Below are 25,016 nucleotides of genomic sequence, written 5' to 3' on the forward strand. Positions count from 1 at the left end.
ATGGAATATAAAATTTGAAGCAAATAAGACTGCCAACTCTGGCTGATATATGAACCCATTCAACAAAATTTACTGAATATTAAATCTAGAAAGCTGTTTCATAATGTCTATATATATCATCAGCACATAAAAAGCAGAATCAAAGCCCACAGGATAAAGAAAGGTGGGGATAGCACATAAGAGCTGACTTTATTCAAGTTTTGGAACACTTAAACAAACTGTTCCAACACAAGGCGGGATAAAAAGCCCATACCTAAATTGGCTGACAGATTGTACAATTTGTCTGGCTCCTGATAAAATGAGACATCAAGAGCAAAAAGAAAACTACAGGTAACCAATTTGTAAATAAAAAATATTTTATAGACAATATATTCTACACTTCTCACTCAAATTAATCTTTAATTCTACCAACATCTTATCAACAAATTTATTTACTGTGTAAATATGATATTCAGGCAATTTTATTTTGCATACCTAAAAGGTAATAGATTAATTCAACAATGTTTAACAGCTAAACCTTATTCTCAACAGGAAAGATAAATTCTCTAACCTGCATTACGTAAACATGGAAAGATTATTCTGTTTTCTTGTTAAATTTAATTGTTTCATTCTTCAGTAATAATAATTTTGTGAAGCAGTAAATGGCAATTTTTTTTTGTATGTCCATTAATAGTAAGCTGTAGCATATATTACTAATATTAGTCTATAAGATAGTCTAAACACAAGGTCTACAAGTTAAAATACAGAATGTATTGTAAATATAACCAAGGGAAGCATCAAAAGCATAAAGGTAATAAAAGAATGATTTTTAGGTTAAAAATGGTAATTCAGGTATCGGCAAAACTTCATGTTTTTAACATACTCAGACTTCAAAAATTAAATAAAATTAGGGACTCGCTAACAACTTTGATAAAATTTGAAATACGCTTTATTTAAAACCTAAGTTATTCATTACAAGTAAAATCATTCATCGGAAATGTGTAACGTACGTACACAAACCACTGTAAACGTACAATGTATATACATTATTTTCAGACTAAATAACTTGGTTAATTTAATTTAAGTTCAGAATGAGATTAGATTTACTTAAAACTAAATTAAGTCAGGTTAAGCTAAGTGAAAGTTAGGTTAAGTGCAATAAAAATTATTTAAAGTAAATAACTTAGTTTACGTGAAATTTAATTGATTTTAGTTAGGTTTACATCAAGATTATGGTTAAATTAGTTAACTAACAATTTCATGTATTAAACTGTGTACCACCCTCTATGAATCATGAGACCTTGCTGATGGTGAGGGGGCTTGAGTGCTCAGTGATACAGAGTAGCTGGATCGAAGTTGCAACCATATCGGGGAGGTATCTGTTGAGAGCCAGACTAAGGAATGATTCCTGAAAGAGGGCAGCAGCTCTTTCAGTAGTTGTTAAGGGCGTAGGTCAGGACAACTTAAACGGCCATATCAACATCACTCAATCTTCTGAGCACTGCACACCTGAAAGCAATGGAAAACTACAGCTGCTTTTTTTCCAAGAAAATGTAGCTCTCTGAATTTTCATATAAAAAAGACGAAGGCACCTTCCTTGGTAAAATATTCTGGAGGTAAACTAATCCCACATCTGGATTTCCAGATAGGGACTAAGGAAGGGGCCACCAAAAAATTAAAAAATAAGATTCTACGAGTCGGAGTGTGAAATGTTAGAAGTCTAAAAATGGTTGGTAGATTAGAAAATTTAAAGAGGGAAATGGATAGGATAAATATAGATGTAGTAGGAATTAGCAAGGTTCAGTCGGAAGAGGAAAATGACTTTTGGTCAGATGATTTTAGAATAATTAACTCGGCTTCAAATAATGGGCAGGCAGGAATAGGTTTCATAATGAACAAGAAGATAGGGAAGAGAATAGAGTATTTCAGAATGCACAGCAGTAGAATCATTGTAATAAGGATAAAATCAAAACCTAAACCTACAATTATTAATGTCTATATGCCTACAAGTGCCCATAATGATGAGATAGAATATGTATACGAAGAAACTGACATAGCAATTAAACATGTAAAAGGGGATGAAAATTTAATAATAGTTGGAGATTGGAATGCAAGCACTGGAAAAAGCAAGGAAGGAAATATAGTGGTGGGTGACTACGAGCTGGGCAAAAGGAATAAAAGAGGGGATCGATTTATAAGAGTTTCGCGTGAAGTATAATTTAGTAATTGCCAACACCCAGTCTAAAGATCATAACAGAAGAATACACACATGGAAAATGCCAGGTGATACTGTAAGGTATCAGAGAGATTATATCATGGATAAGTAAAGATTTAGAAATCAACTGGTCCACTGCAAAGCTTACCCTGGAGCAGACATTGAGAGCAACCATAATTTAGTGATAATGAAATGTAGATTGGGGTTTAAAATCCTGAAGAAAAGGTGTCACATGAATCAATGGAATTTAGAAAAGCTTGAGAAGGTAAAGAAGATTTTTGAGGAGGACATCGCAAGAGGTCTGAGTAAAAAAGATAAGGTAGAATATGTAGAAGAAGAATGGGAGAATTTTAAAAAGGAAATTCTTATATCAGCAGAAGTGAACTTAGGCAGAACAAAGAGAACTGATAGAAAACCTTGGATGGATTTCAGAGGATATATTGCAGCTGATGGATGAACGTAGAAAATATAAGAATGCTAGTGATGAAGAAAGTAAAAGGAACTATCGACAACTAAGAAATACTATAAACAGGTAGTGCAAACTAGCGAATGAAGAGTGGATTAAAGAAAAGTGTTCAGAAGTGGAAATAGAAATGAACATTGGTGAAATAGACTGAGCTTACAGGAAAGTTAAGGAAAATTTTGGGATACATATATTACAGGGTGTCCCATATAAAACGCAACCCATCAATCACTCATCCATGAAATTTCAAAAGTCAAGCTTACTCCCCTACTCGTTACTGAAATGGACTCGTCCAACATGTGAACATGGCGGCGATGCAGTAGAACACTACCGATAATAACAACAATGCAATCATAACGTTCGGTGTATTGCTAGAGACAAGATGCCGTTTTCGCTAGATGAACGTGTTTTCATTGTTGAGTCATACTTACGTACGAAATCAGTGGTTGCAGTGCAAGATTTGTTTCCCCATAAGTACCCAGATAAACCAGCTCCTAACAAAACATCAGTATTAAGGTTAGTTGCAAAATTTAGAGAGACTGGTTCTGTTAATAACAAGGAACACAAAAGATCTGCGTAAGTGTTGAATACAGATACAGTCACTGAAATCAAAGACTGATTACTCGCCTCGCCAAATAAATCGATCAGACGTTTGTCTGCTGAAATTAATTTGTCTAAATCAACTGTTCATAGGGCGACCAAACAATTACAATTACAACCTTATCGCATTCAAACGGTTCATCAACTTCTTGAGCCCAACAAAGAAAAACGGCTACAATATTGTCAATGATTCCGTCGATTTCTGCGTGAGGGAATTAATGTTATCGATTCGTTATTTTTCACAGATGAAGCATGGTTTCATTTGGATGGCTACATAAACAGCCAAAACAGTAGAATTTGGAGTGCTGAAAATCCCCACCTGGGGATTGGGCGTGTGGTGCGCGATATCGCGAAAGAAAATAATCGGTCCTATTTTTTTCGAGTACACCATTAATGCAGAACGATATCAGGATATTTTATTTCAGTTCATTGCACTTTTGGAAGAGGAAGACAAACACTGCTGGCTACAACATGACGGTGCGACATCGCACTACACAGGTTCAACTTCTGATTTCGTTGAGGAATTCTTTGGTAATCGTATTATAGGTCGAGGCTTGTGGCCACCAAGATCTCCAGATTTAACTGCGGCGGATTTTTTTCTACGGGGTTACCTCAAAGAAAAAGCCTACGGCAATAAACCACGAACACTTGAAAGTCAATATTGAACAAGCTGTATTAAATATCCAGCCACAAACTTTGAAAAAAGTTGCAAGAAACGCTGTAAAAAGAATTGAAGCTTGTATTCAAGAAGATGGCGGCCACTTCCAACATTTACTCTAAATGTAAGGTAATGGATGGTAATAATAAAAATTACATTTACATATGCCTTTTTATTATTTCAATACCTACCAATAAAAAGGTTGGGTTGCGTTTTATATTGGACACCCTGTACAATAATGTGTTAACAAAGATGGTACACCAATTTATAGTACGAAAAGAAAAGTTGATAGGTGGGTGGAATATACTGAAGAGTTATACAGAGGAAACAAATTAGAAAATGTTGTTATATAGGAAGAAGAGGAAGTTGAAAGGGAAGAAACAATACTGAGATCTGAATTTAAGAAAGCTAAATTAGCCGATACATTTGGCCAAGAGCAAAATATTTAAACATTTTCTGAATGTGTATTGCTATTCCAGATAAAATCAAAAGCATTTTTCCACTCTGAGGCATCTTTTTTATTTGTGTAAAAATCTTCAGTGCTCCCACTTTGTCGTCGCTATATGACCTGAACCATTAAGTTTACGTACTTCAAAAGGATATAAATAAAAGTATATATATTATATTTCTTTTGTTTGGATTCTTTGTTTAAAATGGTTTTTGTGTTACTGCAATGAAAAATTACTGCAGATTTGGCTAAAAATTTTGAGTTGTTAGAAGTTACATTTGACAGAAAAGGTTTGCCCTTCTTTTACGGGGAATTACAACCTTTTTTTAAGTATGATAATATACCCATGATTATTATCTTTTTCATTGTGTTGTGATGTATGGCAGATTCAAAAAAATTAATTTACATTCCAACAAATTTTGTATGTGTAACAGTTGTAGCTAAATTAAAAAATATATATATATATAATATTAAGTTATTAAATATAAAAAAAATTACAATCAAATTTTGTATGTGTAACAGTTGTAGCTAAATTAAAAAATATATATATATATAATATTAAGTTATTAAATATAAAAAAAATTACAATCAACTTTTGAATGTGAAAGTAAAATTAAGAAAGATCTGAATGGCACAGAGGTTCCTGGAATAGACGAAATGCCTGCAGAATTACTGTGCAATGCAGGTGAGGAAGCGACAAATAGATTATACAAGCTCGTATGTAACATTTACGAAAAAGAGAAGTTCGGTCAGACTTCAAAAACAGTGTTATAGTCATGATACCAAAAAAAAGCAGGAGCAGATAAATGTGAAGAATACAGAACAATTAGCTTAACTAGTTATGCATAAAAAATCTTAACTAGAATTCTGTATAGAAGAATTGAGGGAAAGTGGAAGAAGTGTTAGGAGAAGATCAATTTGGTTTCAGGAAAAGAATAGGGGCAAGGGAAGCAATTTTAGGGCTTAGATTAATAGTAGAAGGAAGATTAAAGAAAAACAAACCAACATACTTGGCATTATAGACCTAGAAAAGGCATTCGACAACGTAGACTGGAATAAAATGTTCAGCATTTAAAAAAAATTAGGTTTCAAATACAGAGATGGAAGAATGATCGCTAACATTTACAAGAACCAAACAGCAACAGTAATAATTGAAGAACATAAGAAAGAAGCCGTAATAAGAAAAGGAGTCCGACAAGGATGTTCCCTATCTCCGTTACGTTTTAATCTTTACATAGAACTAGCAGTTAATGCAGTTAAAGAACAATTTAGATCCGGAGTAACAGTACAAGGTGAAAAGATAAAAATGGTACGATTTGCTGATGATATAGTAATTCTAGCTGAAAGTAAAAAAGATTTAGAAGGAACAATGAACGGTATGGATGAAGTCCTACGCAAGAACTATCGAATGAAAATAAACAAGAACAGAACGAAAGCAATGAAATGTGGTAGAAATAACGAAGATGGATTCCCTAAATGTAAAAATAGGAAGAGAAAATATTATGGAGGTAGAAGAATTTTGTTATTTGGGAAGTAGAATTACTAAAGATGGACGAAGCAGGAGCGATATAAAATGCCGAATAGGACAGGCGAAACGAGTCTTTCAGTCAGAAATATAATTTGTTTACATCAAAAATTAATTTAATAGCAGAAGGAATATTAAAGAAAAACAAACCAACATACTTGGCATTTATAGACCTAGAAAAGACATTCAATAATGTAGACTGGAATAAAATGTTCAGCATTTTAAAAAAATTAGGGTTCAAATACAAAGATAGAAGAACAATTACTAACATTTACAGGAACCAAACAGCAACAATAATAATTGAAGAACATAAGAAAGAAGCCATAATAAGAAAGGGAGTCTGACAAGGATGTTCCCTATCCCCATTACCTTTTAGGTTTCACATAGAACTGGCAGTTAATGATGTTAAAGAAAACTTAGATCAGGAGTAACAGTACAAGTTGAAAAGATAAAGATGCTATGATTTGCTGATGATATAGTAATTCTAGATGAGAGTAAAACAGATTTAGAAGAAACAATGAATGGCATGGGTGAAATCCTATGCAACTACCACATGAAAATAAACAAGAACAAAACGAAAGTGATGAAATGTAGTAGAAATAATGAAAATGGACCACTGATAAAGTAAAAATAGGAAGAGAAAATATTACGGAGGTAGAAGAATTTTATTTGGAAAGTAGAATTATTAAAGATGGACGAAGCAGGAGCAATGTGAAATGCTGAATAGCACAGGCGAAATGAGCCTTCAGTCAGGAATATAATTTGTTTGCATCAAAAATCAATTCAAACATCAGGAAAATATTTTTGAAAGTATATGTTTGGAGCGTAGCTTTATATGGAAGTGAAACTTGGACAATTGGAGTACCTGAGAAGAAAAAATTAGAAGCTTTTGAAATGTGGTGCTGCAGAAGAATGTTAAAAATCAGATGGATGGTTAAAGTGACAAATGAAGACGTGTTGCGGCAAATTGATGATGAAAGTGGCATTTGGAAAAATATAGTTAAAAGAAGAGACAGACTTATAGGCCACATATTAAGGCATCCTGGAATAAATATTAATGCAATAAATATTATTTAATTTTGATACAGTAATAATACTTAGGAATCTATAGGTCCAGAGAAATTAATAATACTGATTTAAATGAGCTTTGGTGACACACGCAAAACAACAGTAGACAGACTATTATTTAACGTTTTTGGTAAAGTATTTTAATATCAAAACACTGGAGGGACAGGTAGAAGGAAAAAAATTGTGCAAGCAGGCAACATTTGGAATATGTAAAACAAATTGTTAGGGATGTAGGATGTAGGGGGTATATAGAAATGATATGGAATCTTGGATAGCCGCATCAAACCAGTCAAATGACTGAAGACAAAAAGAACTGTGTACAATAACAACATAACCTAATGCTTGCTAACTTTATCTAATTAACTTAAATATTAAACTGGCCAATAGTTAGGCTGAATCCATAATTATTTACAATCATCAGTTATTAGTTTGAAAGTAATGTACATTAACTTGCACAGAGCTGAATTAAAAAAATGTTTGTGACGGTACTGTATAACTTACAAAGAGCGTAACTCAGGTGATAGGGACTTCTGAAAAATAATTCAATTGTAATAATTAACTTAGGTAATACATAAGGTATATTCCAAATTTCATCAAAATTGGAGGCGAGCCCCAAAATATGTATAATTACCAGTTCAAATTCATAGGAAAAATGTTGATCGAAGTCAATTCAGATAAATGGAAAAAATTTATCCAACATGAAACTGAAAAAGGGAATATTACGTCGGATGCCTCAGAATTCAAAAACTAAGTTAAGACAGAAAAGAGATATGTAAAATTTATTCATTTCATTCTTGAAATTATCAAAATGTTGTAGAACATATAATGAAACGTATTAATAAACTTGCAACTAAAATATATTACTTAAAATTATTAACAGAAAAATAAAAAGAGTTTAAATCATACTACATTAATTATAATAAAGAAGGATCGGATCCAAAATAATTTTAAATGTCATAACCAATTTTTTTGTTAATGTGAAAAAACTAAATCACAGTTTAAAATAATTACATAAATTATAGATATATCAGATGAATCACAGTATTTATAAAGTGCAAGTAAGTAAACTCAGTAAGTTATAATGCACTAAGCATTTTCATATTACTCAATCTTGCCAATAACAGATAATAATTTTATTATTATCTTAATGCTTTGCCTGGGAAGGATTTAATTTTTTCTCATTAAAATTTATTAATATTCTAGTTTTATCATCTGATTAGCATGAACAATGTTTTTTAAACTTTTATAAAGGTAACATTAATAATAACCATTCTGTACACAATGCTGTACTTCTAATGAATAATTGCCATAACATTATCAACAGAGAGTGAATCTGCCTAAGTCCTGTTCAATACATTTATTTATTCCAATCACTTAAGTATAATCAAAAGTTCAAATATTTTAATCAATAAAATATAAATAGTTAAATATGATGCATGCATAATCCCAATTACAATTTTTATTAGAACTACCTATCATATAATTAGGTAGGGTAAAATAATAACAGTTGCTAAATGTGTAAGGGATGTGAAAATGAATATTATAATTTTATTAATGCTTTGAAAATATTCATCCCAACCCTGTAGTGGAAGACCTTGTGACGGTTCCGGTCGCCTTACCACCCTAACCCTGATGGGGCTTTAACGGGAGTTTGAAAATACCCAGAATGTTTCATTTAAAGAAAAAATGAATACTTAATAAATTAACAGCTCTAAGTGAAAATACATACATTGCCTAGACAGATTCATAGCCCGCCATTTTTTCGCCCAATTCATCATGAATTCCAAAAACTTTAAAGAGTTAGGTTTGGTATACTACAAACGTCAACAGCTTGTAATATATAAGAATCAGCTAATAATGCAATAAATATTATTTAATTTTGATACAGTAATAATACTTAGGAATCTATAGGTCCAGAGAAATTAATAATACTGATTTAAATGAGCTTTGGTGACACACGCAAAACAACAGTAGACAGACTATTATTTAACGTTTTTGGTAAAGTATTTTAATATCAGAACACATATTCAAAGCAGAATATTAATAAGATTAAAACTAAAATATTAACTATTTTACAAAATAATTTTTAACTCATAAACGTGTCAGGTTTTTTTTATTACTTTAGCACACTAACCTTCTACGTACAAAACCATTATTCGTCCAGACATTCTGGCTACCTCGACACATGACTCCGTCGAGCCTTCAAACCAGCTCATTTCTATTATTTTGTGAAAACAATCAAAAAATCTGAATTTAGCAAATACACACTGCAACTGACACCAACACAAACCGAACAAGCTCCCATAAACAATGTGTCCATGTAAGCAAGGTACAGCAAATACAAAGAGATAATCATAACAATGCGATGATTGAATTAGAGATATTATTTGCATAAACTAACATTTTTTTGTGAGTTATGTATTATTATAAATGTACACATTTAAAAAATGAATCATTGAATTGAAATAAATGATTGTCAAACAATGCAATTTGTTATCAGAGAAATATTATACATAGTAATTATTATCTTCGTTGTTTAGCGTAACGAACTTGATTTAGACTTTTAGAAAGTCAACTGAAAAGTCTGCCCGCTTACTAAATGTTAAATTATTATTTTCCCAGTCTAATTATTCTCTGAATCACCTAGAATGATAAAATTAAACATATTTTATACTTAAATAATCGTCTGAGATATAATTAATGCTCACAAAAATAGTTACAATAATTAGTTCTTAAGTTAAAATTACACTCCTGAAATTAACGTGTAAATTGGTTGCGTTTCTATTTAGATAATTTCTTCCATTTTTAAACGTTAATTTCTTCTTTAGTTTACTTTTCTTCATATATAATTCTTTAATATTTTAGTTAAAATATTCAGTCATTTTAATCCTTCTTTTCAGTAACAGACTTAAAAAAATTTTTTAGACATTAGTTGCACTTACATTTTTTGTTATACCTTGTAACTAGTTTGATGTTACGCTCTTTGCTGTTCTGTATAGTCTTCCGATTTCTCAACATACGTTCTCAGTTGTCTGTTTTATAATATGAGTCGTATTTACAAAATTAACTTTAGCTAAATGTAATTTTTAAGTATAAGCAAGAAACTTCCATAAACCTTTCGTTTGGTTTATGAGTACAAATTTAAAATGCTTATTTCATTAAACAAAGTAATGCTTATGAATTGTTTTTGTCATTATATTTTTACAACCAATTTAAATTTGGACAAAGCCACTTTTGGAATTCATTGTTGGATACGATTACTTTTGGGATTTTCAGTATTAGGTAAGGTAGTCTTTTGGTGAAATAAAAAACCTAGAAATAGTTAGTAATTTTCATTTTTTTTTTTAAATTGAGCTATAAATTTAATGTTTTAATTAAAAAACATATCTTGATGCCTCTGATTTTACTCTAATTCTCTTCCAGCTGCATGTCAGTTTAAATGTCTCATAAATTTTTAACAAGTAAAAGTTTTGTGTTGTTTGCCCACTCCATACCAGATTTTCGTAGTAATTTCTTAATATCTACGACTTCTATTTGTTGATTGCTACATTGTTTAATGGAATCACTGATATATTGTTTAGCAACATGCATCTCACTGTGCTGCTAGTATCAGATATTACAACCTTTCACCATTTAATATGATTTTGTTATTTTTGGTTCTTTTAATGATTATCCTTTTGGAAGGTTGAATTTTAAGCTATCAGTTATCTGGGACCTTTACAGTTTTATTGGCTTTGATTTCCAATCATACACAAGACATTCTTTCAAAGTTAACTTAACAACAATGCCGTATTTAAGGAAGTGGGATAAGTCAAGGTTTGGAATTAACAATTATAACGCTGAAAAATACAGGATCAGATGGATCAGATATGGTAAGATTAGTGGTGGCTCGCACATAGGCACTGTGGAACTGTAGCATTCCCTATTTCCATTTGATATTATCGTATTAACATTTAATATAATGAGTCGTTTTTTCTTTAATTCTTTCTTTATACTTGTACAATATATAATCCTTAAGCTTAACATCAGTAGCCATCCCCCAGTTTATGAAAAAGATATAAAAATCTTTGTATGCGTGGTGTTTGGCTGTTGTGCGCACGCACACAAGGCTGCGAGGAGAGAGAGCACTGTCGCTCCTGCAGTGCTGACCCTGGTGTGCTGGTAGAAGGTAGTTTTTTGTTTTTTTTACTTTGCATGTGTATAGAACATTCCTTGTTCATTCCCTTTTCTAGCTTAGTCTGTGGAAGGAATATGAAAGCGGTTTAGTTGTTTTTTCAGTAGTGATCAGAAGTTGGCAGAAAGCATGGACTCTTTAATTGCCAAATCTGTCCAAAAACATGCTGGAAGGTCAAAAGAAAAGGTAATTACTAAAAACGAATTATTTATTTGTTTCTGTGTACATAGAAATTTAAATTAAGCATCATTAGATTGTAGTGTTTTTAAGCGGACATCTTATTAAATTATTATCTAATAATACTAAAATATATTTATCTGTATTGATATTTTATTATTTATTCAGTTAAACCGAAGATGGCTTTTAAGCACATTGTACTTAAAAACCATATTAAATATATAACTGTGTATCACTATAAAACCATGTACCATATTCTTGAATGTGATGAAGTGTAGAATTAGATTGCTTCCAGCTGTTCCATTTGATTCATTTTTTTCAGTTCTTTTATTTTACAAAATACTTTAACCATGGCCTTGAAAAGGCCCAGAAAAAGATTTTCTGGAGCAGCACCCCCACTAATTTTAGCTATGAGCCACCACTGGATAAGATTTAAAACAATTAGGATAAGGGAACTTTCAGAGTAAACATAAAGAAGGTAAATTTTGGAACCAGCATCAGTTTTAAATCAAGAAAATTATATGATAAGATGGGATTGGTTAAATGGAGTAATAAAAAAAGAAATCATTTCCTGGATTCTTATTTGATAAATTTTATAAAAAGACAACAGTTAAATGGTATTGATCCAATTATTAATATTTTATGTTACATTAAAAATGTTGAAAAACATTGAATAGATAAACCAGTTAATCACTGGAATTCAGGGAATTATTATTGTAATTTTGCTTAGTTTAATAAATAATAAAAATAACTGTTGTAAATATTTTGTTGTTTTATTCAATTCAAAATGATAAAATTCAGTGTTTCTCAAAATAACAACTTATAGCAATTATTTGCAGCCAAGATAAAATAGAAGTAAGCTACTTTTTTTCTTTTGTCTGTGCTGCTTGTAAAATAAAAATATATGTATATAAATAATTTTTTTAAAAAGATTATGATTTACTCACAACATTAGAGAAATATTAAGTATTTAACATCTAAAGCACATTAAAAAAAATAGTTTTTTTTTTTAATGGCAATGGATCTACAGCATCATAGCCATGAATCAACTACATAGCCATAGCATTAACAAAATAAAAACTTTATAAGACTAGCAATAAATCCTGTTCTACAAAAAAAGTACAATGAGCTGTAGAAAATTTTTATTAACAATTTCTTTCATTAAAATGCAAAATGTGGAAGTATCTGAAGGATTATAATTCCCTCAGGAAAAAGAACATGAATCTGCTTTGTATTTCTACATTTATTTTTTAGTTTCTTTTTTGTAAGGTTTTTATTTCTTTTTAAAATAGTAATAGACGTTGTTCAAATATTTTTTTTTTGTAGCAAAAATAATATTCTGTAGTGAAAATAAATGAACATTTTTACAGTGACTTCTGAAATGTGAATCTTAACTGAAATGGTCAGGAATTAATTGATGAGGAAAGAATTACAAAGTATACAATTTACAAAGTGTATTTAATTTTTTTATTAGTAGGAACAGGAAAGCTTTGAGCCATTACAATTCAAAATAATCTTTTTGAAAATCTGCAACTAACTTTACAGATTTTATGTTTTCACTTAGTAAGTCACCAATTTTCTAGGTTAGAAATCGATTAAAAAGGGTCCCAGTTTGATATCCACAAAGCTTAAAAAGTTAGGATATTTTTTTGTAGTTGTTTACTAGTAGGTTTTCCAGAAAACACAGAACTTGATGAGTTCCTGTTAAAATATGCCCAAGTAAAGGTTTCAAACTAAACAAAAATCTTTAAAATCAGCCCACTAGAACTCTAGAAATAAGCATGTTTTTATAAAATTATTTTGATTTTATGTAATAAGATAATTAAATTATTTATAATTTATTATATAAAGTTGCAGGATAAGATTTTATAATTTCTTTGAAATAATAAGAATAATTATAAAAATTAAAAAACATTTGCCAAAAAATAAAAAAAGTATTAATAAACTGAAATAAAAAACAACAATAAATCAAAATAAAAACAAGAAAAAAAGATATGTAAATAAAGGACTAAACATCATTCAGCTGTATTTAATTATATAAAACAATGGCTGACCAATCGAATTTCAGACAGTTTTAATTTATTTAAATATATTTTCACGTAGAAATAGCAGACATTTAAGTTTGTCTGATGATTAAGTTCTCACCAGGTCTTATATCAATAAGAAAATTTTGTCCAACAAAATATTTAAATGCAGTCGGAGGGCTCTGAATAGTAATTATTCTATATTAAAGAGCTTACATATATTTATGTTATTATTATAGTGTATAATAATAATATCTATATATTAACAATGTGTTGTTTCTAAAATAGTAGGCTGACTATACTTTTTCAGATCCTACTTGCAAAACTAAAAAAAATATCCTTAGGAAAAATGGCAGTTTCTCCTTTGTTCTCCCCCTGTCAGCCATTTTGTTATTTATATTAAATTTATACGTCAAGTTCGGATAGAGGAATCAGAATAATATTTGGTAAAAGTCTTGGTAATAAAGTTTTAAAATAAGCAAAAAATCAGGACTTACATTTGCAAGTTACAAAATGGTGGCCATGTTTATTTTTCAATTCATTATATCTCGTAAATATTAGTTTTATCAAAAAGTATGCTAAAATATTAAGCCTTTTATTTTGAACAAAATAACATATTTACATAATGCATCATATTTCTAATTTGATTAATATAAATTTACAATATTTTTTACATGTAAAATTTATTTAGTAATAAAACCATGATATATTAATAATTAAATTTTTATCTAATACATTATAAAAAAACAAAATTTTTAATTAAATTTTAACTTAGAACACTACATAAAAAAAATAATTATTGCTATAAACTGTCAATTTTTTACTTAATGAATTATATCTTAAATGTTATTAATATAAATTTACAATATTTTTTTTATGTAGGTGACCAATACAATTTCAGACAGTTTTAATTTTTTTAAGTATATTTTAAATTAATGTATGCTTATACTTACAAAAAATATCCTTAGGAAAAATAGCAGTTTCTCCTCCGTTCTCCCCCTACTGCCATTTTGTTATTTTTATATAAAATTTATATCAAGTTTGAATGGATGAATGCTATTAACTATTTTATTATTATTTTTTTTTATTCTTTTTATAAAATTAATTTTTTTATATAGTATTATAAGTTAAAATTTAATTAAAAATCTTGTTTTTTATAACATATTAACTACAAATTAATCATAAATGTATAATGGTTTTATTACTAAATAAATTTTACATGTAAAAAAAATTTAGAATATAATGTATCATGTAAAAAAATAAAGAGTTAATAGCAATAACTATTTTTGACAGAAGTAATGAATAATGTATTCTCTTAATAATAATTAAAATGGCATAAATGAGCCATTTATGATTTTTCTGCTTCGAAAGTTTACATGAAAATTTCAATTCTTTTGTGAAGCTGGCAAAGGGTGCATAATTTCCCAGCTTTGATCTTGACTTGATCTTGATCTTGAGATGTTTATTTTCAATACACCATATGGTTTTAAAAATTAATCATTTAAATATGGAATATTTAGAGTATAATTCTGAAATAGATCAAAATTCTCAGTAAAGCATTTTTGATCTGTTTGACCATCTTGCTTAACAGTTATCTCATATAACATTTTTAGTAGCAATTACAACCTGAAAAACAGATAAGGTATCAGAAATTATATAATGTCTTAATTATGTAATATTTAGAATACAATTGTGAAAAAAGTCAAAAAGTTCAGCAAAAATATTTGAATCCGATTTGAGACCCTTAATCAAATTACATCTTGTACTTTAAAAGTAATGCTGTATTAAAAGTATAACTGAGAAGAAGATCAATATTCCTGGTAAAATCTTTTGAGCCTCTTGATCAAATTATGTTTTTTTTCTTTAATTTCTGTATTTAGTATAATTGAGTACTCAGTATTTGAGTATAATGTTAAAAAATAATAAATAAATAAATTAGTAAAAACATTTTGATTCCAATTGATCATTTACTCAAAAATTAGCTCGTATAACATTTTCATAACAGCCTTAATTTGAAAATGGAAAAAGTATCAGAAATTATAAAAAAAATCCCAATAAATTAAAAACCCCTTTTATGGTTCCCTTGTAAGAAACATTTTAAGTAAATTTAAAAATATATATATATTTAATGATAGTAGAAGAAAACAAATAATATGAGAAATCGTGTACTGCCTTACCTGTTTGTCATAAAGGGTGCAAACTGAAATTATGCATTCTGACAATTTTGGGCCTGTTTTCATGTATAATTAAAAAAAATCATTTAAACAATTTCAGCAATATCTCAACTGTTTGTCAACCAATTTGAACAATTAAGGTGTAATTTTCTTCACAGTAAAAGACTTTAACATTTTATTTAATAAAACATAATTCAATAAAATTAATATTTACAGAACTATTAATGATTAAAATATTTAAAAGGCTACCATTTTGAAATTTTAAAGGTAAAATTTTCAAACTTATTTATTTTGTAGATGATATCGAATAATTAGATCAAAGCTGGAACACATGTAACCTGATATTTATGCTAAATTTTAAGCTTTTTGGTAGAAGGGATTTCAAAATACGGGGAAAATTTATGTTGAATATTCCCCACCTCAAAATCCAGTTTACTTAAAACTTTGAAATTTTATATAATTTTCTTTCTACTTAAATAAGTACTTTCATCATACTAAAGTCAGTCTTTTACTACCACTATACAAAAAATAAAAAATTCTAAATGGGGAAAAATACACCTCAACTTTTATTAATTTTCTTCAACGCCCATACGTAGAAATTGTTGAGCCATTTTCCAGGAATCTATGTTGAAACAGTCCAAAGATATTACCTAACCAAAATACAGGTTAACACACTTACGTACATACATACATCTTCCGGAAATTTGTATGGTTTTATTGGACTCAGTGAGTCATGAAACATTAGCAAAAAACCTGACATCAGAGTTTTGGACCAATTTATATGTTTTCCCTTTATAATTATAGGTACTACTATGTAGCACCAGTAGAAGTATAGCCAGGAAAGTAAAAATCATTATGGAAGAGACAAAATTAAATTTTTAGTCATTCATCTTTGTAAAAAAAAAATACATATTTTCTACAATTTACTGATATAACGTTATATCAATGCAACAAAATTAATAATGATTTTAATAAATTTGTTTTGCGATAAACAACATCAAAATTATAACCAAACTTTTTCTAAGCAGCCGTAGATTATTTTATAGCTGATACCATTAACTGCAAACAAAACACAGATGACAGTGTTGCTTTCAGTACTTACTTCAGATGAAAGAAACAAATTCATATTTAAAAAAATATATAAAACTGAAAAGACTGGTATAGTTTTTGGGAGAGCACTATAATCTTCATGGCTGAACTGCTGTTGGATTTCATAAATAATAGAGATATATGTGTGTAATATGATAAATTTAAACACATTTTTAAATTCTGTACTTTGGTTTAAATCAGTCTTGCAAGTTCCTTCTTTCTGTCTGATAACACGATTTAGTAGCATGTTTCTGTTATCAGAGGTTGTTAGTTCATTTTTGCAGTGATGAAAGCAGAATATTAAAATAAGAAAATATATATAAAATGCATGATCATGGAATTAGTCGGCAGTAGGTTTGTGGACACATTGTACAATTATGTGTTTTGTTAATATGTGTAAATATCAGGTTGTCTAAAAAGTATTAAACCTTTGGAGGTAAAAATTGAGAATACATTTATTGTTATTGCAAAATAACATTATGAGACCAAATATTCACAGTTTTTTGATGTCCTTCTGTCATTTTTTTGCAATACTATAAGCCAATTGCTATAGAACTTCTATGGTTTCTGGTCAAAAGAGTGTGACATGTGGTTTTCACAGGCCTTTTTTGAAATTAGCTTAATACCAATCAGGAAGTTCTGCAGAAACTGAAACAAATGATAGTCTGATGGTGCCAGGTCCAAGCTATATGGTGGATGCATTAAAACCTCCCAGTCAAGTTCTCTCAATTCCTGACAGGTCATTAAAGATATATCCAGTCTAGCATTGTCAGAATATTTGTTTTCACAGTGTATTTGTTTTATTTTCAGTATATTTGTTTTCTTTGATTTTTTGGAAACGAAGAAATTCAGACTTTCTCATGCAGTACAATGAACTGGTGAGAGGAGGTAAGAGATATCCTTGTATTTCCTTACAATAATAGTAGTAGTAGTAGTAGTAATACAATAGCTAAAATATAGTTGCAATATTATATATGTACAATAGCTTATGCTATCTTGGGGTGTGCACAATTCAGTACTTCATCAAATAAATTATTATTATTACTATTATGAATGAAAATCATAAAATTTCTACTAATGAGATTATCTAGTATATTATAATTAACAAAATGTTTGATAATGTAAGAGTATTCCTGAAAATTCAAAAGCTTTTATAAACTGTGTAAAAAATATAGAAGCTAACTATTTATTTATTTTAAACATATAGTCTTTTTCTTTTGCTTTTTTCAATATAATTTTTAAGCTACTTCTGTGAAGAATTTTGAAAAATTATCTATTTATATTAATTTTTGTTTTTATTGATTTATTAAATACTAGCAAACCCAGCATAGCTTTACTATTGCTAGATTTAAGTATATATATATATATATATATATATGTCAATTGAATGAATACATTTGAAAGTTTGATAAAACAAAAAAAAAAGAACATTACGGAACTTAACAAAATTTAACCTTTCACTTTATTTCTTTTCCCTATTTTCCTTCTTCCCTTTTTTCCTATTACCTTTTTTAACTTTTTCCCTTCTTCTATTTTTCCCTATTTCCCTTTTATTATTTCCCATTTCCCCTTTTCCCTTTTTCCCCTGCTTGTAAATCAGTGCAATAGTTTTTTAGTCTATAACAGACATATACGAACATTGCCTTTTATATATATATAGAAGAAGAAAGTGAATTGTTTATTTCTTTTTTTAACAGGTATAGTTTTTGCAAAAATTGTTCTTTTCATGTAACTAATATATATTCTGAATATGAGCCAAATCAGACCATAAATGCAATTTTTCCAATTATCTCAATTTCAGCACCATCTAGCAGGTCTATTTTTTACAGAGTATTTATTCCATGTAAGTAACACATTTTCTGAATATGGCCAATTTGGACCATAAATACAATTTTTTGAAATATCTCGACTCCAGCACCACCTAGTCATCCATTTTTTGCAAAAATATCTCTTTTCACGTAACTAATATATATTCTGAATATGAGCCAAATTGGACCATTAATAAAATTTTTCAAAATATCTCGACCCCAGCGCCATCTAGCGGATCCAAAATAATTCAGAAACCTTCTCGAGCATGCACACAACAACTCACCAAAGTTTCATTACAATCAGATGAATGGTATAGGAATGCATACGGGACAAAAAACATACAAACATTAATTTTTATATATATATATATGTAAAATTAGTTTCTCACCGAAGTGGCAGTCTGATAATTGGTCACTAAGGTCTGGGATAAAGGTGAGTGCACAGAGTTTAGTGTATTCAGCCTTAAGGATCTATAAGTTATACAGTCGTCATCACCATCATCACTGTCATCACAATCATCATCATGTTCATTTGATTCAGTTTTATTACAAGTTAGTTTTCTTGATAGATATAATTTTGTATAAAAATGTGATAAGGATTCATTATTTCTTATTATTATAAGTTCTAGAATTTTGTTACAGCTATATATGTGCAGTACATATGTGAATCTGTTCTAGAATGGTAAAAATAATTTTATATTTCATAGACTTTGGAAGTTCATTACCAGATTTTGGTTAATCCCTTTTTTTAAGATTTTGGATGTTTCCAATAAAGTATACTGGTAAAGTATATAAAACTTTCTTTTGAGATCTATCTTTAATTCAGAATCTTTTTCTAAAAATGCAGACATTTTTAGGACAATAAGCATCTTAGGTCTGGTTTACTAAGCAAATAATATCCTGTTGACTTCTTCGTAGAGCTGGGCTTACTGTGGCATATTGCAATACTACAAGTAACACCTTAACTCTTTTATAACAGGGACTGGTTATAAGGTAAACATTACTCTCAGACACTTTAAATTATAAATAATAATTTTAATTTTATTTATTCTAGTTATAATAATATGATAAAAATAATTTGGATTACCTGAACTCAAGATTAAAATTTGAAATAGTAAATTTGATAAATGCATACTATATATTCATACTTTTTTGATGCTTTTATGTTTACTGGTTTTTTTGTTTTTTTTTTAGTGATCTAAAATGAGACAAGTAATCCTAATTAAAGTATGTCAGCCAATCTCAAGAATATAAAGCATAATGGGCCAGGCTTACTAGGGAAAATAAGGAAGTTAGTTAATTCCCTATATCTTCACTCCCATTAATAAGCCCTTACTGTAATATAATATAATAATATTACATTAATAAATATAAATTTTGTTTTTTTCTGAAAATCTGTGATGTTTTTTGCAATTTCATTCTCAGTGGTGAATATTTCTTAAGATCTTGCATTATTTACAGTTCTTCCATGTCTCTTTCAGTTTCTCTGATCTAGTTGTTGGTTTTTAGATGTTTCAAGTTTGAATAGCCTGTTTGCCAACCTGTTAGGGTTAACTCTTTGTAAATGACCATAGAAAGTGATTCTTCTTTTATTAATTAGATTCAATATTTTCTCTACATTCATATACAGTTCATTACTGTGTCTTCTTCTTGATCTTTGATGGAACCTAGGACCTTTCTGAGTATTCTTTGTTGTCTTGTTTGCACTTTACTGGTTAGAAGTTTTTCGTTAAATGTCAGACATTCAGATGCATACAGATCTTCTGGACGAATAACTGTAGAGTAGTGTCATATTTTAGCATTCATTGATGTTGATTTCTTCCTGCAGGTATTCTTAGTTAATTGATAGACTAGTTACATTTTACTGATTCTTGACCGGATGGCTTCTTTTCAGAACTGTTGACTTCAATTATCTCCGTTTTAATGTATTTTGGGCATAGCAGTTGTCCATAACTCTTTTTATTGGTTTACTAGGTGTACAGATTGTAGGGCTTATATTTTACAGGGTTTGTCATGCCGATATGCAACAGTAACAGTATATACAGCTCAGTGAGGACATAAAGAAATAACTAACTTCTTGATTTTCCCTAGTAAGCCCGGCTCATTATGCTTAATATTCTTGAGACTGGCTATCGTGTTTTCATTAGGGTTATTTGGCTCATACCAGGTCACTTATGGCCATTAGGTTATGGGACCAGCATATATATATATGTGCTAAATATATTATTTATATATATGTATTTTGTATGTAAAGTACAAAATAAAATAAGTTATAGGCCTCCTTTTCCCAGAAATTAATTAAATTTATATAACTTTAACAAATTAACAAATTTAGTATTTTAATATGTTATTTATTAAGAAAATCAAGTTTTGTTTAAACTTTGGTATAAATGAATTAATTGTGTTGTGATATAAATAGTCACTTATTGTTGATAATGAGTATATACACCTCTATCAAACCAGATAACAAAACTGTTCTTGTGAAATTCGACATAAAAGGCTGTTATTACGCATCTGTTGGCACTTTAAATAAATTAAATCATGTTGATGTAAAATAAAATTAAATTATTTTCTTTTGACAGAAACAATATTACCCATCAATGAATTTTCAAATAATACTTTTAAAAAAAACTCAATTTTCTTCATCTGTTTAATGTGTTCATATTCTTAAATAATTTTTATTAATGCCTTTATATTGTTATCTATTTAGTTATTTTATTCATAAATTATTTAAATCTCTCAAATAATTTGTATATTTAAAAATATATTTTATTTTCTTTCTTTCCTTAAAGACACATTATTGTAGTTTTGCACAAAGTAATTTTTTTCTTATAATCTTAACCTATCATGTCAAAATATATGTACTTATGTCCTTAATCTGATCTGAAATTCTTGGATTCGTTACAATATACGCAATTTTTTGAAATAAATAAAACACTACAAATACATGTGTATCAAGATACGACAAATTATTATATCATTATATCATTATTACACAGCAATACATATAGAAATTATATTTAAGAGCGGGTTTAATAGACCCGCTTATCTAAGAGAGAGTAAATCATAAATTTTATCCATCAACTTTTTTCACCCTTACAACCACAAAATTGAAGCTTAGAGTTTAACATTGGATATCGATTTACTACAACAGAGTAAATAGACAAATATCTTATTCTGATCAGTACTTAATACATCATATAGATCAATTTAGCAACGAAGTGGTGCACTACTCTGCAGTTAGAAAAAGGATAGAACTGCCCCAACATTTACTTGCTCAGACAGATCAAGGGGAACTATGGTAAAACCTTGGTCAGAGCAGCATCAATGAATATACAATAAATTATAAAATAGAAAATAAATGTAATTAAAGTTCATATGAACTATTTAAAATATAAACCCATGAAAAAGTGTTAAGGTAAATAAATGAAGATACTAAGTACAATAAGTAACAACAAAATAATTTAAAATTCAGAAGGCGTTAATGAAAATAATTTGAACAGATATTTATTATATACACTTCAAATGGAGACGCAAAATTTACAGTTTTCTGTTTTTTATTTATTTATTATCTTTTTATTGTTTATTACTAGTTTTTTAAAACCAACTGAAAGAGTAATATTTTTTCTGTAAAAAAACTGTTTTTTTAATTTTTTTATTTATTTAAAATAAATAGGTGGAAAGAGATTTTAAACAATTGATTATCTATTAAAAACAACGGTAACGTAATAAGGCACTTTCTCGTAAACTGAAGTGTCATGTCGACTTACACAGAAAAGTCGTGTTACCCGGTCTAATAGAAGTAAATATTGATTTTTTTTTTAAGAAATATTTTTAACTCAAAGGTTTAAACTTTTAAATGCAAACACATAGGTAAGTATTAATATTTTTAATTAACAAAATACCTGTCTACATGAATCATATTTTTGGATTCCAAATAATGATCTGATCGTCATTATTGTATTTTTAAAAGTATTTGTGTTTTTCAATAATGTCTGATATAGTAACTTTTGTAAATTCTTTTTTTATTTAACAAAACATTTCAAAATTAAGTTTATCATATTAAAACATATGCTTAGTGCATAATATGAGTTCCTGATGCGTGGCAATATTAAAGTATTTACTTATTTTTTGGGTCCAAGATTGATTTAACTAAGTGAAAATTTTATTGACGCAAATTATGTATGTTGAATAGTATATATTCAAGTCGGTGGAATAATATATGTTACTCTAACCTACTTTGTATACGAATTATATTCGTGTATAGCGATTAAAAAAACCGGTCAAAGTGAATTACAAAAGATGAGAGAACGAATGTTATTAAAATTAAGAGTTACAACTGGACGACCTTGCTTGTACGGTAACTGTTACAACATCGGTAGATAGACGCAACACCAAAATGTATTCCATTACTTGCCTCACGACTTTTTCGACAAAAATAAAAGCCTCTTTTATCCACTGATTCTTTTTATAAGCTTTTATTTAACTTGCTTCAGTTATAATCAAATCTTGCAACTGCTGTATCTTTTGATCTATCGTATGAAAATCAATGAAATTTGGTACACGTACGTAACTTCGATGACAGTACAATACTACGGTGTTAGAATCTGGATGACACCCCCCCTCGCACTACCACTACGCTAAATTCATGCATTTAGTTGAAAAATTTCATTTTTCATGAACTATCGTATGAAAATGATTGAAATTTGGTACACGTATGTAACTTCGAAGTGTAAAGATAAATATTTTTTTACTTTTTAGTCTTAATAAACAAACAAACTTGAACAAATATTAATATTCAGATATAAATATTATTAAGAAAATTTTTTTTTGGATGTAAAAAGTTGATTGTTCATTAAGACTAAAAAGCAAAAAATACAACAAAAAAAATTACAAAAATATATTTGATTACATATGAAATATTATTTTTTAAAAAAGCTTTTATTTAACTAATATTAATATTAACATTAATAATAAAATGAAACAAATTAGAAAAACCCTCTAAAAGTAAAAAAAAAAAAGAATTAAATCAAATTGAGAATTTTAAACAAAAAAATATAATATATTAACAAATATAAAAATGCACTGAAAAGTAAAAAATAAATTATATAAATATATAATAAATAAATGTAATAATTATTACATTTTAACATTAAAAGTAATGAAAATATTTAGTTAAATAAAAGCGTGGCACAGTTTCTATAACAATTTTTTCGAATAAGTATTTATAGACATTTGCTGTATTTTAAAATATATTTTTTGTTTAATGAGGTTGTTTAATATATGTATATTCTTATCTGTAATAAAATCTCAAGTTTTAATTCTTTGATAGGGTTAATAAGATTAAAATTAAAAATTCAATTTAAAAATCTTGCACATTTTGACGGTAATCTGAAAAATTATTAATTATTATAATTGTAATCGTAATTATGAATTCATTAAATAAAAATTCATAATTAATTAAAATGAAACTTTTAGCGGAAAGAGTGCGTTCAGTTTGGCTTAGATTACAAGCAGAATTCGAAGATGAACTTCAACTATGTGAAAACACGTACAAAGAAAGCGAGTGGGTGTATTTTCCCAGATTGTTACTTGTAGCTAGTCAGTCTCAACTGGAGAGGTTCCAGCAGACCTTTCCGCCTCCTCGTGTCGTTATTGAAAATGAAAATGAAGATTAATTGTTGTAAAAATAAATGTTGTGTTGTTTTAAATAAATTATAAAAACTGCGCCACGCTTTTATTTAACTAAATATTTTCATTACTTTTAATTTAAAAATTTAATAATTATTACTTTTATTTATTTTTTATTTATTACATATTTATATAATTTATTTTTTACTTTTCAGTGCATTTTTATATTTGTTGATATATTATATTTTTTTATTTAAAATTCTCAGTTTGATTTAATTCTTATTTTTTACTTTTTAGAGGGTTTTTCTAATTCTAATTTGTTTCCTTTTTTATTAATGTTAATATTAATATTAGTTAAATAAAAGCTTTTTTAAAAAATAACTTTTTATGTGTAATCAAATACATTTTTGTAATTGTTTTTGTTTTTTTGTATTTTTTACTGAAACACGAGGTATTTTCAATTTTTACAGCAAAAATATAGTCCTTTCTAACATAATAAAATCTAATAACATTTATTTTTAATTATTTTTATTTTTATTGAGTAAATTTTATAGATTTCCAGAAAGAACCAGGAGGGATAAAAATGCTAAAACCAACATATAAAATATTAAAAACAACAATATTCGTCTCGTATCAAATAGGAAAACACTAATACTTGGTATCTTAATAAATTACCGACCATTATTAAAACATCTTTATTTAAAAAAAATAATATTGTTATTATCTGTGTGTGAAACTTATTTGAAGTTTATCTAGTTATTTAATTATATACGTGTTAAGTGTCATAGTGGTCGTAGTTGACCTGTCAGAGACACCGATCGGCCCAAAACGGTACAGTCGTTTTCTAAGAATATCTATTGCTCAGTTTACCTGGGGAAAGATTGAATTAAGTGATTTCCCATTGCCTTTTTTACCGAGTGAAATAGGTGTGTATAAAAAAAGGTTATCGGTGTTTTAAAATGTTATAATATCTACTGGATGAT

At 28.3% G+C, this 25,016-nt stretch overlaps 2 protein-coding genes across 2 annotated transcripts in view; one reads left to right on the forward strand and one right to left on the reverse strand.

Annotated features, from left to right (window-relative positions):
* The window catches only part of LOC142323498 (UBX domain-containing protein 4-like), a 50,341-nt gene extending 41,051 nt beyond the window's left edge, over positions 1 to 9,290 (reverse strand). Inside the window, exon 1 of the mRNA XM_075363235.1 lies at positions 9,091 to 9,290. Within this exon, the coding sequence (XP_075219350.1) occupies positions 9,091 to 9,172 (82 nt within the window). The 5' untranslated portion in view covers positions 9,173 to 9,290. The remainder of the gene's footprint in view (positions 1 to 9,090) is intronic.
* Positions 9,291 to 17,407: 8,117 nt separating this feature from the next.
* The window catches only part of LOC142323499 (putative cytochrome P450 6a14), a 61,404-nt gene continuing 53,795 nt past the window's right edge, over positions 17,408 to 25,016 (forward strand). The window contains exon 1 of the mRNA XM_075363237.1: positions 17,408 to 17,482. The gene's annotated coding sequence lies outside the window, so the exon portion shown is untranslated. The remainder of the gene's footprint in view (positions 17,483 to 25,016) is intronic.

This window comes from Lycorma delicatula, chromosome 4 (assembly GCF_047948215.1).
Source record: "Lycorma delicatula isolate Av1 chromosome 4, ASM4794821v1, whole genome shotgun sequence".
In the NCBI taxonomy this organism is placed as follows: domain Eukaryota; kingdom Metazoa; phylum Arthropoda; class Insecta; order Hemiptera; family Fulgoridae; genus Lycorma; species Lycorma delicatula.